The 13,336-nt window shown below is 54.9% G+C and overlaps 1 protein-coding gene across 17 annotated transcripts in view; it reads left to right on the top strand.

Annotated features, from left to right (window-relative positions):
* Window positions 1–13,336, top strand: part of IQSEC1 (IQ motif and Sec7 domain ArfGEF 1) — a 376,147-nt gene that overhangs the window by 318,996 nt on the left and 43,815 nt on the right. For all 17 annotated transcript variants that reach the window (XM_072720184.1, XM_072720185.1, XM_072720192.1 and 14 more), the window contains one exon: window positions 12,900–13,194. In XM_072720184.1, the coding sequence (XP_072576285.1) occupies window positions 12,900–13,194 (295 nt within the window). The remainder of the gene's footprint in view (window positions 1–12,899; window positions 13,195–13,336) is intronic.

Raw genomic sequence — 13,336 nt, 5'->3', positions numbered from 1 at the left:
TAAAAGTGCGCATTTGCCAACCTTTGGAGTGAGACTCTGCCCCTGCTTCCTGTCTGAGGCCCTGTCAGGGCTGGCCCGGCCCCACATGTCTCCCAGGGTTGTGGGAGGTGGGCCCAGGGGAGCTGAGCCGGGGTTCCCAAGGGGTGAGACTACGTGAGGCCCCCTGTTCCTTTGTATTCAGGGCCTGGAGAGCAGTATTCTGGGCGCAGGCAACATATCTGTGTCGTGAAGAAACTTGCTGGCTTCTGCAGCCACTTAAGATTTCCAAGGCCCAGCTGCCAGGCGAGGGAGTTAGTGTGGACACAGATCCCTGTCGCGGCTGGGCCACGTGTCAGTGACCCAGCCAGGCCTCTCTCCGCTCAGGCCCTCGGTGCTCCTGCTTGCACATGACAGAGACGTGAGCTCTGCCCTTGAGGGGAGTGTAGAAGGGGGCCCAGGTGAAATGCCAGGGACAGTGGGATAAGGCGGGCGCTTCCCAGGGGATCTGAGAGGAAATCCACAGGGGTTCAGTCCTATGGCTCCTGATCCAGGGGAGAAGGTAAGACAGCCATGGCTGTCTGGCACAGAGTTCCCTGTATTTGTTGAATGCATGAACAACTGAGAGCTGCTGCTTCCCAGGTGTGTGTGAGCTCCTTAGTCACTGGCTGCATCACTCATTCATTCCTTTGTTCATTCATTTATTCACCCAACAAATACTGATATCTGCTTGCACCAAGCCCTGTTTGAGGCAATGGGGATGCCTGATAAGACACAGAAGCAGCACAAGCAGCCACACCCCCACCCTTCCAGAGCCTACTTTCACCCGGTCAGAGACGGACTTACAGATCACAACAAATGGAAATCAAGGCGGTCAGCAAGATGTGCTGTGAAGAGAACCAAGAGTTCAACATGACAGGCAGTGGTGGTGGCACCTATAGATCTAGAACACCTCTTTTCCTTCCCTCCTGCCAGGGTGACCCCGGCCCAACCCACCCCCCATTTGCCATGCTCTGAGCTCCAGGGGACACCTGCACAGGCACCCACACACCACAAGGGCCCCCCCGGCCCTGCACAGGGCACCGTGTTTATGCACAGCCAAGCCCCCAGAGTCATGATCATTCCCGAGTGATCTGCTCGCAGATTCACGGGGCGGCCCTCCAACCCCTCCCTGTCTCCAGGACCCTGAACTGTAATCTCCAAAGCCCACTCTGGTCCTCGAGGCTATTTTGATGGGAGTGACTCACTAGCAGAGCAGTGGGACAATACAGCCCATCTCCAGCAGGCAGGCAGGCAGACAGATGTTCTTTATGTTCAGGAGCGAGGTCTGGGCTGGGGAGACTGGAGCCATCACCTCCCCAGGGCTTGGAAAACATGTTGACAGGACAGGCCAAGGGCTTGGCTGCATGTGCTGGCTTCACGGGACAGCGGACTTTTCTCCCTCCCTCTGTGCGCTGATGAGAGCGAGCCCCAAGAATGCAGCCGAGGCCCCTCCTGGATAATTCTAATTAGGCAGGGCATTGGCCGTCCGCAGGGTTCCTTGCCGGACACCGTCTCAAGTCCACCATGCCGCCTCAAAGCAATGGCCTTCCCCTGACCCCAGGCAGGTGAGAAATTGAGGCTCAGGGAAGCTGGGACGGAAGATCCTCCCCGTCACTCACACCATCACAGCTTTGGGATGGAAGGTGCCCGGCAGTGCTGTGCAGGGTGCTCGGGACCAGAGGGCAGGGAGCAGGGCCTTGTGAAATGGCCCCCTTCCTTCCTGCTGTGCTCGAGCAGCCTAAGAAGACCCCACCGTGCCTGCCTTTCCTCGTGCCACCTGCCCACCCCGCCAGGAGCCGCTGACAAGCTGGGGGAATGCTGGATGTTGGTTCAGTTAGCATAGCTCTAAAAATAGCCTCCTGCTTTGAGAAATTCATTGTTCAGAGTCCTATATTTTTGTACGTATATAAAAGCCACTTCTGGAGGTCTCGGTGCTGGCTAATTAGAGATAATGCTGTGGCTGGGAGGGGCTTCTGGGCCAGATCTTGGCGGCCTCAGCAAGGCAGGCCTCGGCAGGGCAGGCCTTGGGGTGGCAAGTTAGCAGGAGGGGGTTTGGCCAGGGCCCTCCCCCTGGATGTCAGAGGGCAGTCAGCAGAGAGGCAGCTGGGCACCCACGGCAGGGTTTCTCTGGGAGCAGCTGCTCTAGACTCAGGGGCCACTTGAGATGTCTGAGGGTCGCAGAAGCCAAGAGACCTGGGGATGGAGAGCAGGGCTCAGTAGTAGGGGCTGTGGGTTCCTGAAATTGGCCCTGCCTAAGCCCCAGCTTACTGGTGGGAGGGGTCAGGCAAGCCGCTACCCACCCCCCCGCCGCCCACTGACCCTCAGGGAACAGTGAGGCCCCAGAGGAGGGGCCCCAGCTGGCCACATCCTCTCCTGCCAGCCTGAATCTCAATGACCCCAGCCCGTGCCCAGTGCCCTTTCCTTCTAGTAGCTCCTCCCATGGTGCCCCTCTTCTGTCACCATTCGGATGTGCCCAGGTCTGTCCCAGCTTTAAAACCAGTGTTACTTGCAGCCCCCAACCCCCTTCAGCTCCCATCCCAATCCTGCTGTCTTCTCGGCCACCATCTCTGAAGGCTTCTTCCGTGCCAGGCCCTTTCCTCAACCTGCCACAGCCTGACTTCTGGCCCCGCCTTGCGCCAACCTTGTGTCGTCGTGTCCCTCCTCTCTGCTGCTTCAGCTTCTCGGTGGTTCTGGCTTCCCCAACTTGGCATCAGGACCCTGAGGACTCCTGCCCTTCCCCTCATCCCTCCCCCAGGCGTCTTCACCTAGCTGCATACCGTGCCCCAGGCACCACCACCAGGATGCTCCTTCTGTCCTCTCTGCTCACTGCCTGCAAGTGCTGGTCCTGCCTGCCCCCTCCCCCTGCCCCCACCCCACACATGCCAGGCTGAGCTGCTCCGTCCCTTGTGTACACTGTGGACACCCACCACCGCCCGCTCCGCTCCACCCCTTACTGCCACACGGCGCTCCTCCTCGGGTCCTGGCTGAGGGTGCAGGCCTCCCAGGAAGCCTCCCCACCCCTGGCAGCAGGACACGGGCTCTGCTCACCATCCTGCAGCACCAGACCCTTCCTCCGTTGCTGCCCTGAACACAAGCCATCATTAATCACTTGTATCCCGCAGTGTGCGCACGAGGACAGGGCTATGTCTGTTTGTTCACTGCCACACTCACAGTGCCCAGCAGGGGCCTGGCCCCTGGTTTGCATTCAGTACATGTTCACTGAGTGAAGTAACGGCGTCTTATGTTTTAACAGAACCTAGTTCCCTATTCCAGTGGGGAAGCCCCAGTTCTCAGGCCTGACATCCAGACAGTGACCTCCCCCATGTACAGGGGTGTGGTCGTGCCGTGGAGCGCTACAGAGAGAAATGAAGCAGGGAAGCATAAGGGAGGGCCAGGATCAGGGTGTGGCTTTTAAATGAGGCAAGATGTAAAAGGTGAGGGAGGAAACCAGGTAGACATTTGAGAGAAGAGACACAGGCAAAGGGAAAGGCGTGTGCAAATGTCCTGAGGTAGGAGTGTGCCAGGAGGAAAGAGTAACAGTGGGGCTGGGGTGTGGTGCCCAAGGGAGCATGGAGGAGGGGGTAGCAGGAAGAATAGGCTTCTGGGTCACTCTGAGGATTTGGGCTCTAAATCCCAGTGAGGGAGGAGCAGAGGACAGACTTGATCAGAGTTGTGTTTTAATAGGATCCCAGCTGCTGCATGGAAAAGGGCGGAATGGTGCAGTGGGGAGGCCAGGGGAGCCCCAGAGAGAGACTGTGGCAGCGACACGGGGAACAGGTGAGAGCAATGCAAACCAGGCTGTGGCAGGGGGCAGGCCAACTGGTCAGATGCCTCTGTTTTGAAGGTGGAGCGGCTAGATTTGCTGACAGATGGGAAGTAGGGACTTGCCAGGAGCTACTCTCAGAGTTTTGGCCCCAGCAACTGGAAGGATAGAGTTGCTCTCAGCTGAGGTTGGGGGAGCACAGGAGCTCCATTTTGAGCCTGCCTTTGAGAGGTCTACTAGTCATCGAAGGGGTAGTGCTGGGCAGTTGGACGTTGTTTGGGTTTATTTGGTGCTCTTGTGACTACCGTATATCCTCATTAAAGCAAATTTGGTAACTAGTTAAAGCAAGAACCCACTTGATTCCCCTCCCCACTCCCACCCAGCCCTTCTGGGGTACTTCTTAGGTTGTCCAGAAAGCCCATCACCTCCTCAATTTAGATATGGTGCTCCTGGTTAACCTGCCAGAAGTCATGTTGAGCATGTGCGCCTCATGTGGACTCACACCTTGAATCTTTTCAGTTCCTGCAAGGGCTCCAGCCTTCCCTGGCCCCTCCATCCCAGGCTTTGGCAGTGTCTGGAGGCTCTGAGCATGGGGCTCAACATCTGTGCCTGCATGTGTGCCTCCCTGGACTCTTTCTCATGGCCTCTCCTAGAACTTCCACTGGCTCTGCAGGCTAGGAGCACATCCCTTCCTGGTCACCGCTCCTCCTGAGGACCCTTTCTTCTGGATCCCGTTCATCCCAAACCTGCCCCCCAGGAGAGACACCCCGCATTGCCAGGCCTCGGTCTAGGTGGTGCCCAGCAACTCACCCCAGGAGGGACAGAACTTTGGAGTGTTCCTGGGAGTTCATAAGCCTCCTCGGTCACTAGCCAGGCATCTCTCTTCCCAAGAACCACTTACCAGGTGTGGTCCAGCCTGTAAGGCTTTAGGTATCTGGGGAGCTACTGCCTTTCCTGACGAGGGAAGAGGGTGCAGATAGCCTGCTTATTTAGGAACAGCATCCCTAATTTCCCTCTAGAAGTCTTCTCTGTCCCCTTCTTGCTGGGCCATACCGGCTGTGTGTCCCTTTATACATCCACTCTTCCCTTGCAGTGCACCCTTCTGTGTCTTTGTACTCTGCTCCTTGCAGGGCTACCTCCTGGCCCGGGGACTCTGGTGGGAAGGACTAGGAGAAGGTCACACAGCTGAGTCGGGCTCTGCCCCAAGCTCTGCAATCTTGGGCAAGCCACAAATCCTGAGTCTCCTCAATGGGATCATTGCAGGGATTAAATACGTGGATGTGGTTTGTGCAAGGGCTCCCATGTGGCACGGTGGCTGAGTATACTTGAGTGGTGACGCACCCTGAGCCACAGCAGTCCCAGAAGGCTGGTTTTCTAGAGCCCACTGAAATACCTGCACTTCCCCCTAAAATAGCCCCTTCCCCAGTAGCTGAACTGCTAAAAACCTCTACTTCCCTAAAGCTCTCAGGCTGCCTTCACCCTGCCTCTGGTTCCACAGACCTGCCTGCCTCCATTGCCCTAGAATGAGGCCCTGCAGAGGCAGCCCCCGAGGCTGCGTTTCTCCAGCTGAACCTTCCCTCCTCTTGCTCAGAGGACATTGACTCCTCTTCCTTCCCACCCTCACCTCCTCCCCAGACCCTGCCCTAGTCTGTCTGCATCCCTACCTGAGGACCTGGAACAGAGCAAAACTGTCCCCTTCCCTGGCCCAGGTGATAGACATCAGTTAATATGGCCTGCAGCAAAGAACTGTAGAAGCCCCACAGCTGTGCATATGAGAGCTGGGAATTAATTGTCCCTGCTCTGTCTAGACTCCCTTTCTGGAAATCAGAAACCCTGAAAGCGGGGTGTAGGGGAGGCCACAGGGCCTGGAGGCATGAGTGGTGTCCATATTTCAGAGGCTATTTGGCTTTGGCCCATGCAGATTGCCAGCAATCAGTGTGGATCAAGGCTCTGGATGTGTGTCAACTGCATGCTTTTCCTCTATGCAGCTGGGTAGCCGAGACATCCACTTGGGGTCAAGTCCCAGCCCTGCTTTCCTGCACAGGTGACCTTGGACCGATAACTTCACTGAGCCCCAAGCTCTGAGGGCACAGCTCCCTCCTAGCTCCCAGGGATGGTAGTTGGGCTGTAGGCCACGTTTAAGCACTCAACACAGCACCTGTACCCAACAGATTTACAAAGGAGGGTTACTGCTGCTAACCTACCTGGTGTGTGTGAGTGACTAAGGCGCATAAACACAGTGAGTAAATGTGCAGGCTCAAGCCACAATGCCTGAGTTCTAGCCCTAGAACCTTGGGGTTAAGTAACCTCCTCTCGGAGCCTGTAGGGTGGTTTAGAGGACTCAATGAGTTATGTATGACACTTAGAAGACTGCTGAGCTCTATAGACATTAGCTGGTACCACCATCTGTCTCATTGATGTTAGGGTGAACAGCCAGCCCCCTAACAGAGGGTCCCTGCTTCCCCCATGCCCCCTTGTCTCTTCCTCTTTTTTCTTGAGGTCATTCATGACTTCACAGGCCATAATTAGAGACATCCGTGGCCCGAGTGGCTGAGGCCCCCTGGCCCTAACTCACTCCCCAGCTAGAGTCAGGACGTGGCATCTGGGCCATGGGGCCCAGGGCCCTTTCTGGGACTCTCCTACCCTCCCCAGGGCGTCATCACCAGTGACTATGGCCCATGGCCGGAGGCGGCCGTCCTCACGGAGAGAGGCCCTGTAGCAGACAGGCGGGTGACCCTGGCTTGCACACTGGGCCTGTCTGCCCCCAACCTCTAGCTGCCTGGACTTGTGGGTTGGGCCCTGTCAGTCAAGGAATAACCGGAGACAGCAATTAGAAAGTGCGTTTTATGAGCCAAGCAGTCTTTTAAGGACTTCATCTGTGTCCTTAAAATCTGGGGAGCTGCTGCCCTTCCGCTATAAGAGTTGTGTGAACTCTCATAGCGGTCGCATGAAGGCGGGACTCTGCCTCCATTTTACAGGAAGGGAAACTGAGGCATAGAAGTGTTCCTGCCCCTGGTCACACAGCTGGTGAGTAGCAGAACCCAGGCTGCAGCAAGGAGCCCATCCAGCCCTTCAACTTGGCAGAAAGGCACAGGGGTGTTGCGAGGGAAGAGGGGAACTTTTCAAAATGTGTTCTCTCCCTTCTTAAGTGCTTCTCATTGTCCTCGGGCAGTCAGGCACTCTGGGGGCTGTTCTGCAGTGATCCAGCCATTTCCCCACATAAAAATCACACCCACCAGCCTCCCCTAGAGGAAGGCATGTTGGGAAAACCAGAGAAGGGGAGGAGGAGAAGGCTGGAGTCACTTTCCAGAGACTCAGGGCTCTGTGTCCCTGGGCCAGCAGGGGAGGGCAGGGGACACATCCACGTGTAGTTCCAGCTATCACCTGGAGAGCCGCGCTGGGCCAGGCCCACCTTTGGAGCCCCGTTGGGCACATGGGGTGCTTCTTCTCCGGAAGGAGCCAGTCTCGGGTCCTTGTGTATGCTGGAGGCCAGGGCTTTCAGCGAGCAAGCCCTCATGGAGCAGGACTCCAGGTGGGCTGGGGAGACCCCACACTCTTTCTCTAGATAATTACACTGTGACAGCATGGGAATGGGGGCTGCACGGCACTGGGGCTGGCCATGTGCAGGAAGCAGGATTTGAGCTGGGACCAGGGTGTGGTCCCCCAGAGATGGAGAAATACAAGTGAAGGGCAGTGGGGAGGCCCAGGGTGGGGGTACAGATCCAGACAGTCCATAGCAGCTTCTAGCCAGTGTAGGAGTCCTTTTGCTGTATTTCAGACAGGTGTCTGACTTGCTACAGCTTGCACACCTCCAGTGACAGAGACCTCAGCACCTCTTTAGCAGCCCTCACCACGTGAGAGCACGCTTTCTCTCGTTGGGTGACCTTGGTCATAGTTCTGTCCAGGGAGATCTGCTCCATCCTCCTGTTTTCAGCCTGCCAGAGGCTTGATGATAGGCATCATCTCTCCCTTCTGGCTGCTTTTCTCCTAGCCAACCAGTCCAAGCTTTTGGTGAGAGGTGGTTTCCAGACCTGGACGTTTATTTCTGGCATACTGTAATTTGGGGTTGGCAAGTAGAGTTCATGTCAGGCGCCTGCTGGGGTCAGTCACGTGGAGCACTGTGTTGGAAGATCTTCAGGAGGGAGTCTGTGATCAATTAGCAATGTCTACCATAGGCAGACGAAAGTGGGGCAATCCAAGTGGCCCAGGTTTGTGATCTGCACTCTGAGGCTCTAGACTGTCGGGGCAGCACCCAGACGTGGTCCTCTGATCTGACACCTGTAGCAGACCGCAGGGCTGTGTTCACTTCTGGCTTTGTATTAATTCATGTCAGTGACTGGCTTCCCAGCTGCATCACAGCATCAGCTCATGTTAAACTTATGGTCAGCCAAAAAAATCTTGTCTTTTTTGAAAGAACAGTCATCAAACCGATCTTCCCCCAAGCTTGACATTGTTTCCATTATATGGCTATATAAGTAATTTAAGTCAATCCCTGTTGACGGGCATTTAGATTATTTCCAAATGTTTATAATTAGAAACAATACTGCAGTGAAATTCCTTGTATTTACCTCTCTGCAGATTGGCTCATTTCCTTAGCGTGAATATCCAGAAGAGGGATTACTAGACCAGGAGCATCTTCTGAGAGTGCTGGGCAGTAGCCACCTAACTGTCGTAGAATGTTCCAGAGACTCTAAACTGTCAGAGCCTGTCAGGCACTTGGAACAGGTGTCTACCCCACTCCCTGATTTGCATATGGCCCAGGGGGCTGCGAGAGATCACGAATGCCATTGTCTAGTGTAGGACCCACCACAGAGTCTTCGGGCCTGGCTGATGGACACAGGTTGTGGAGGAAGCTTCCCCAAGGGAGCTGACCCAGGTGATGAGACATTGAGCTCCGGTTGGGAAATCACTGTGGTGAAGACGCAGCATTAAGGTGGGCTGCTGGTTGCGGGAAGCTCGGGTGGCAGCATGGGGGATGGGAAAGACCTGGGCTGGGCCTGCTGGTTCCCTGACCCCCAAATCCCTGCTGGGTCAGGCATTGGACATCATATAAAGCAGAGGCCTATGGGGTGTGTGATCTACTGTGAGGAGGGGGAGGGGGAAGAGGACTGTCCCGTTCATGCTCTGCCAGGAAGGAACTAGGCACAGAGCTGAGTACTAACTGGGACGGAGGGGCCTTGGGTTTCTGGCTGTTGCTGCAAGTGTAGCATCGTTATGGGCTCTCCTGGAGCACCTTCCAAACCAAGTGGATTTGATAACTGTTTCTGGCTAGTACTCTGAAAAAGTTGAACCAACTTAGACTATCACTCCCCATACTTATTTTCACTTGAAAAAAATGATCTTTCTGTTAACCAGTTTAGCTCAAATGAAGAAAAGATTTTCTTTTCATGTCTCATAGTATGTAGTTTCTGATTATTCTCTGGCTCAAGGTGGGTTCCTAAGCTCCATACAAGCATTCATGCTGTGCTTTCTTTTGTCCACTCGTGTATTACAGGGCAGTGTTCATTGTGGGGCAGTAGGATGGCCTGGCCACTTCTCTGATCAGGGTGGTCTGAGGTTGGTTATGATTTGGTGGGGCACAAGGGCAGCCTCATTGTACACATCAAGGGGATACCGTTCACGTAGATTCAATAGGACTTGGTGACAGATTACATGGGGCAGGGGTGCGAGTTGGCTGCAGGGGAGGTACTGAAGTAGTGACACCCAGGATCTTGGCTTTGGTCACTGCGTGATGATGGAGAAAGATCATGAGTTTGGTTTGGGGTACCTAGGAGGTCTGACAAGGATGATGTAAAAAAACAAACCAAACCAAAACAAAACTGTTCCAGGACCCAGCACACAGCAGGAATGGGGGGGGGGGGGGGGATGCCTTTACTTATTTGACAAATATTTACTTAGCACTGTTAGCTGGGCACAGGTGGTGGCCCTTGGGGAACATCAGTAAGAGAAGTTACCTCCAACCTGGTAAATCTTATCTACTGATATGGGAGATAGACAACAAAGCAAAAAACACACTATATACGTTATGTGTTTTGAAGTGGTGATCATCATCCAAGATTTAAAAAAAAAAAAACAAAGAAAGAGACAGGAATCCTGGTGGGGAGGGAGCTGTGATTTTAAATCTGGTGATAGCAGAGATCTGGGGAAGAGTGTTCCAGACAGAAAGAACAGCCAGTGCAAAGGCCCTGAGGCAGGAGCATGGCTGATTCCTTTGAGCAGAGAGAAAGGAAGCCGGTGAGTCAGGAAGTCAGAATGAGCCAAGGGGGTAAGGAGCCAAGATGAGAGCAGCTGAGATCAGGCATTCAAGGACATTGCAAGGACAGCTCCTTCTAAGCATGAAGGGACCAGGGATGGCACTTGATCTTATGTTTTATCTGAGTCACCGCAGCAGCCGTGGGGAAGAGTAGGGGGACCACTGCTATTGTGAGGCTGTTGTGATAATCCAGGGAGCAATGATGGTGACCTGGACCATCTGCTGAGAAGTGGGCAGAGCCTAGGTGTGTGTGGAAGGTAGGGCTGATGGGGGAGAGGAGGTGGGACTTGGTGACAGTCCCACCTGGTGGGACTTGGTGGAGTTGGAATTATGGTGAGTACAAAGGCTGCAGGTGACTGTCAGACCCCTTCCCTTAGCTATAAGGTAAGCCTTGGCCCTCACTTCCTAGCATGTTCTAGAACCTGCTGGCTTAAGACATTTGGGAGTCAGGTAATGCCCAGGGCAAGAATCCTGGACTGGCACAGCCCCAGAAAGTGCTTGCCTCCTACCAGCCACCTACATCCCTGTCATGTCACAACCCACACTGACATACTGCCTGTGAGTGACCCCAACCTTCGGGGCAGCCGGGCGCTTCCCCACTACCAAGCAACATACTGCCCTTGAGTCCAGTAGTTTGTCACCTTCTTCTCTTTCCTCAGTCCCTTCTGTCCCAAACCACAGCTCCCAGAGAATGATGATAGCCTCTCCAGTTCACAGAATGACCCCTGCCCCATCTCCACCGCTGTCAGAAAGAAAGTTCCTTTGCCTGATCATGGTAACTTTGAGGCCCAGGGAGCGAGGCCTAGGTGTAAAGGGCTGAATCTTCCAGACATGAGAGGTGGACACTGCTTCTTTACCCTGGGGCATGTCAGGGCAGCATGGTGACCTGCCCACCACTCCCTGACAAAGCCACCACAAGGCATGGAAGGGCTCTCTGCTCCATGCCGTGCAGGCATGGAGACTGCCCCTTGGGCTCCGTGTGTGTCTGTAAACCGGGCTTACGAGACTATTTAAAAACCTTCTGAGCAGAGCCCCAGCTGCTTGTCTTCAAGGATGAGATTTTGTTTCCTGTCAGCCTCTTGCTTAGAAAAACAGACTCTGCCCCTGACTAAAGCATTTCCAGTATGGGGGATGTGTGTGTGGAAATACCTCCTTGTGAGATGCTCACAGACCACACAGAAAAGGTGAGGCAGGGAGGCATGTGGAGCCAGAGCAAAGGCAAAGGCCTTGGGTCCCCTGTCCATAGATGGGGCTCGCTCCTCCCTAAGTTTGGGATCAACCACCTACAGGTCTGACAGGGGGATTCCCTCTCTCTTCCGTACAACCACTGATAAAGCCACCAAGTGTTTATTGTGAAATGCTGTTCAAAGGTTTATCAAAAGAATGGGAAAATGTTAAGTTCTGCTGGTGTTCCCCTCCCACCACCCCTGTCACATAGACCCAGGGCCCAAAGGATAACTGCTCCTGGGTAACCGTGATGTCAGAAGAGTCTTGAAGGGTGGTATTCCTCTGATACCTTAAAAGCATCTAGTCCATCCCATGTGGATAATGGACAGGGAGACAGGCCTTTAAGTGGGTGACCCACCCTGATTCACAACCAAATCAAGGCAAAGCACCCAGAGTTCTTCCCCAAGGAAAGACCTTTGTCATACTTTAGCGTCTGGAGAGCAGGATGGGATGGCCTTTGTCACAGGACACCCACTGCATGTCCTTGGAGGCCAGATCCAGTTGGTGGTGCGGAAGTCCTGTACTATTCTTGAACTACAAGTTGGAAAGCAAGTGCAGGGATTTGCAGCCTATCCCTGGCTCGGGGCAGAATTGGAACTAAAGGGCAGGCTACTTCCCTCTGCCCCCACTGTGAGTCTGTCTCCCCCAGGAGTCAGTGAACAGTCACATTTTATACTCAATAGAGCAGCCCTGCCAGGCCTCAGGACGTGACAGTGGAAGCCAAGCTGAGCAGGGGGTAGACCAGTTGGCCCCACAGCTGTCTATGCAGGGTATTCCCACTGGCCTGAAGACAGGACCATTGAGGAAGGACCGCAGCCTGGGAAGGGATGCTGTGTTCCCTTCTCTCTGCTGGGGCCCTTCCAGAGAGACCCCTGCCCTGGCCCCAGAAATCAGAGAGTCTGTGAAGTTGAGTGATATCCTGCAGGGGCAGGGAAATGGCAAGGCTTGACCAGAGAGGCTACTAGAAGCCATGTGATAAACTACCTTGCCTCACTGCCCTGTACTAAAAAGCAGTCTGCAGCAGGAACCAGTGTTTGTTCTCTGAGTTCCCGAGTTGGGATGAGTAAGCCAGCCAATCCCTCTCTGTCCCCCAGTCTGGCTGTTGGGACGTTGAGAGGGACGTATCTGCATCTTGGGAACAAGGGGCAGCAAGGTAGAGGGGTGTGGGTGCACCCACCATCCCCCGCCCCCGGCCTGGAGTCCCACCAAGTTGGGCTTTGATCTCAGCTCACCTGCTCCCTACCTGTGGGACCACAGGTCCCTGTACTTCTATAGGCCTTAGCTTCCCCACCTGGAAAAGGGGAATTAGTTCTTTCTCTGCAGACTGGCTTTAAGTTTTAGAAAAAATGTATGTATAACCCTGTTCATTCCCAAGCCTGCCATAACAAGGACCACAGTCCGGGTGGCCTCAGTAACAGACAGTTGTCTTCTCACTGTTCTGGAGGCTCGAAATCTGGTATCAGACCTTCTCACATAGGAGACGGACAGTAGGCAAAATCAACCAGCAAAGTGTGTCAAATGCCAGGGGGCAGTGGTGGGGACACTGTGGGGCTGCCTCTTGTCCCTGGCTCCCTGTCGGACTCTGGGGTCTGGGCTCGCACTCAAAGGAGACCTCTGTCGTCTCTCTGTTCCCTGCAGCGTGGAGGGCGAGGCCCCCAGCAGCGAGACTGGCACGTCGCTGGACAGTCCATCGGCCTACCACCAGGGCCCCCTGGTACCAGCCTCCAGCCTGAGCCCCGACCGCTACGACCACACATCGGTGGGCGCCTATGGGCTGTACTCGGGGCCACCAGGGCAGCAGCAGCGCACGCGGAGACCCAAACTGCAGCACTCGACCTCCATCCTGCGCAAGCAGGCCGAGGAGGAGGCCATCAAGCGCTCGCGGTCCCTCTCTGAGAGCTATGAGCTCTCCTCCGACCTGCAGGACAAGCAGGTAGGCAGGGCCCACCACATGGGGATGGGGACAGGAACAGGTTCCCCAGCCGCTCTGGCTGGAGACCAGTGCCCAGCCCTTTGCTGGGGTTGCCATCAGTCCTTGTGGCCATGCATAAGGGCTAGGTAGCCAAAAAATGAAG

Source organism: Vulpes vulpes, chromosome 9, assembly GCF_048418805.1.
Source record: "Vulpes vulpes isolate BD-2025 chromosome 9, VulVul3, whole genome shotgun sequence".
NCBI lineage: Eukaryota > Metazoa > Chordata > Mammalia > Carnivora > Canidae > Vulpes > Vulpes vulpes.
Note: the sequence above shows the minus strand (reverse complement) of the source record. Positions and strands in the feature narration are given on the sequence as shown.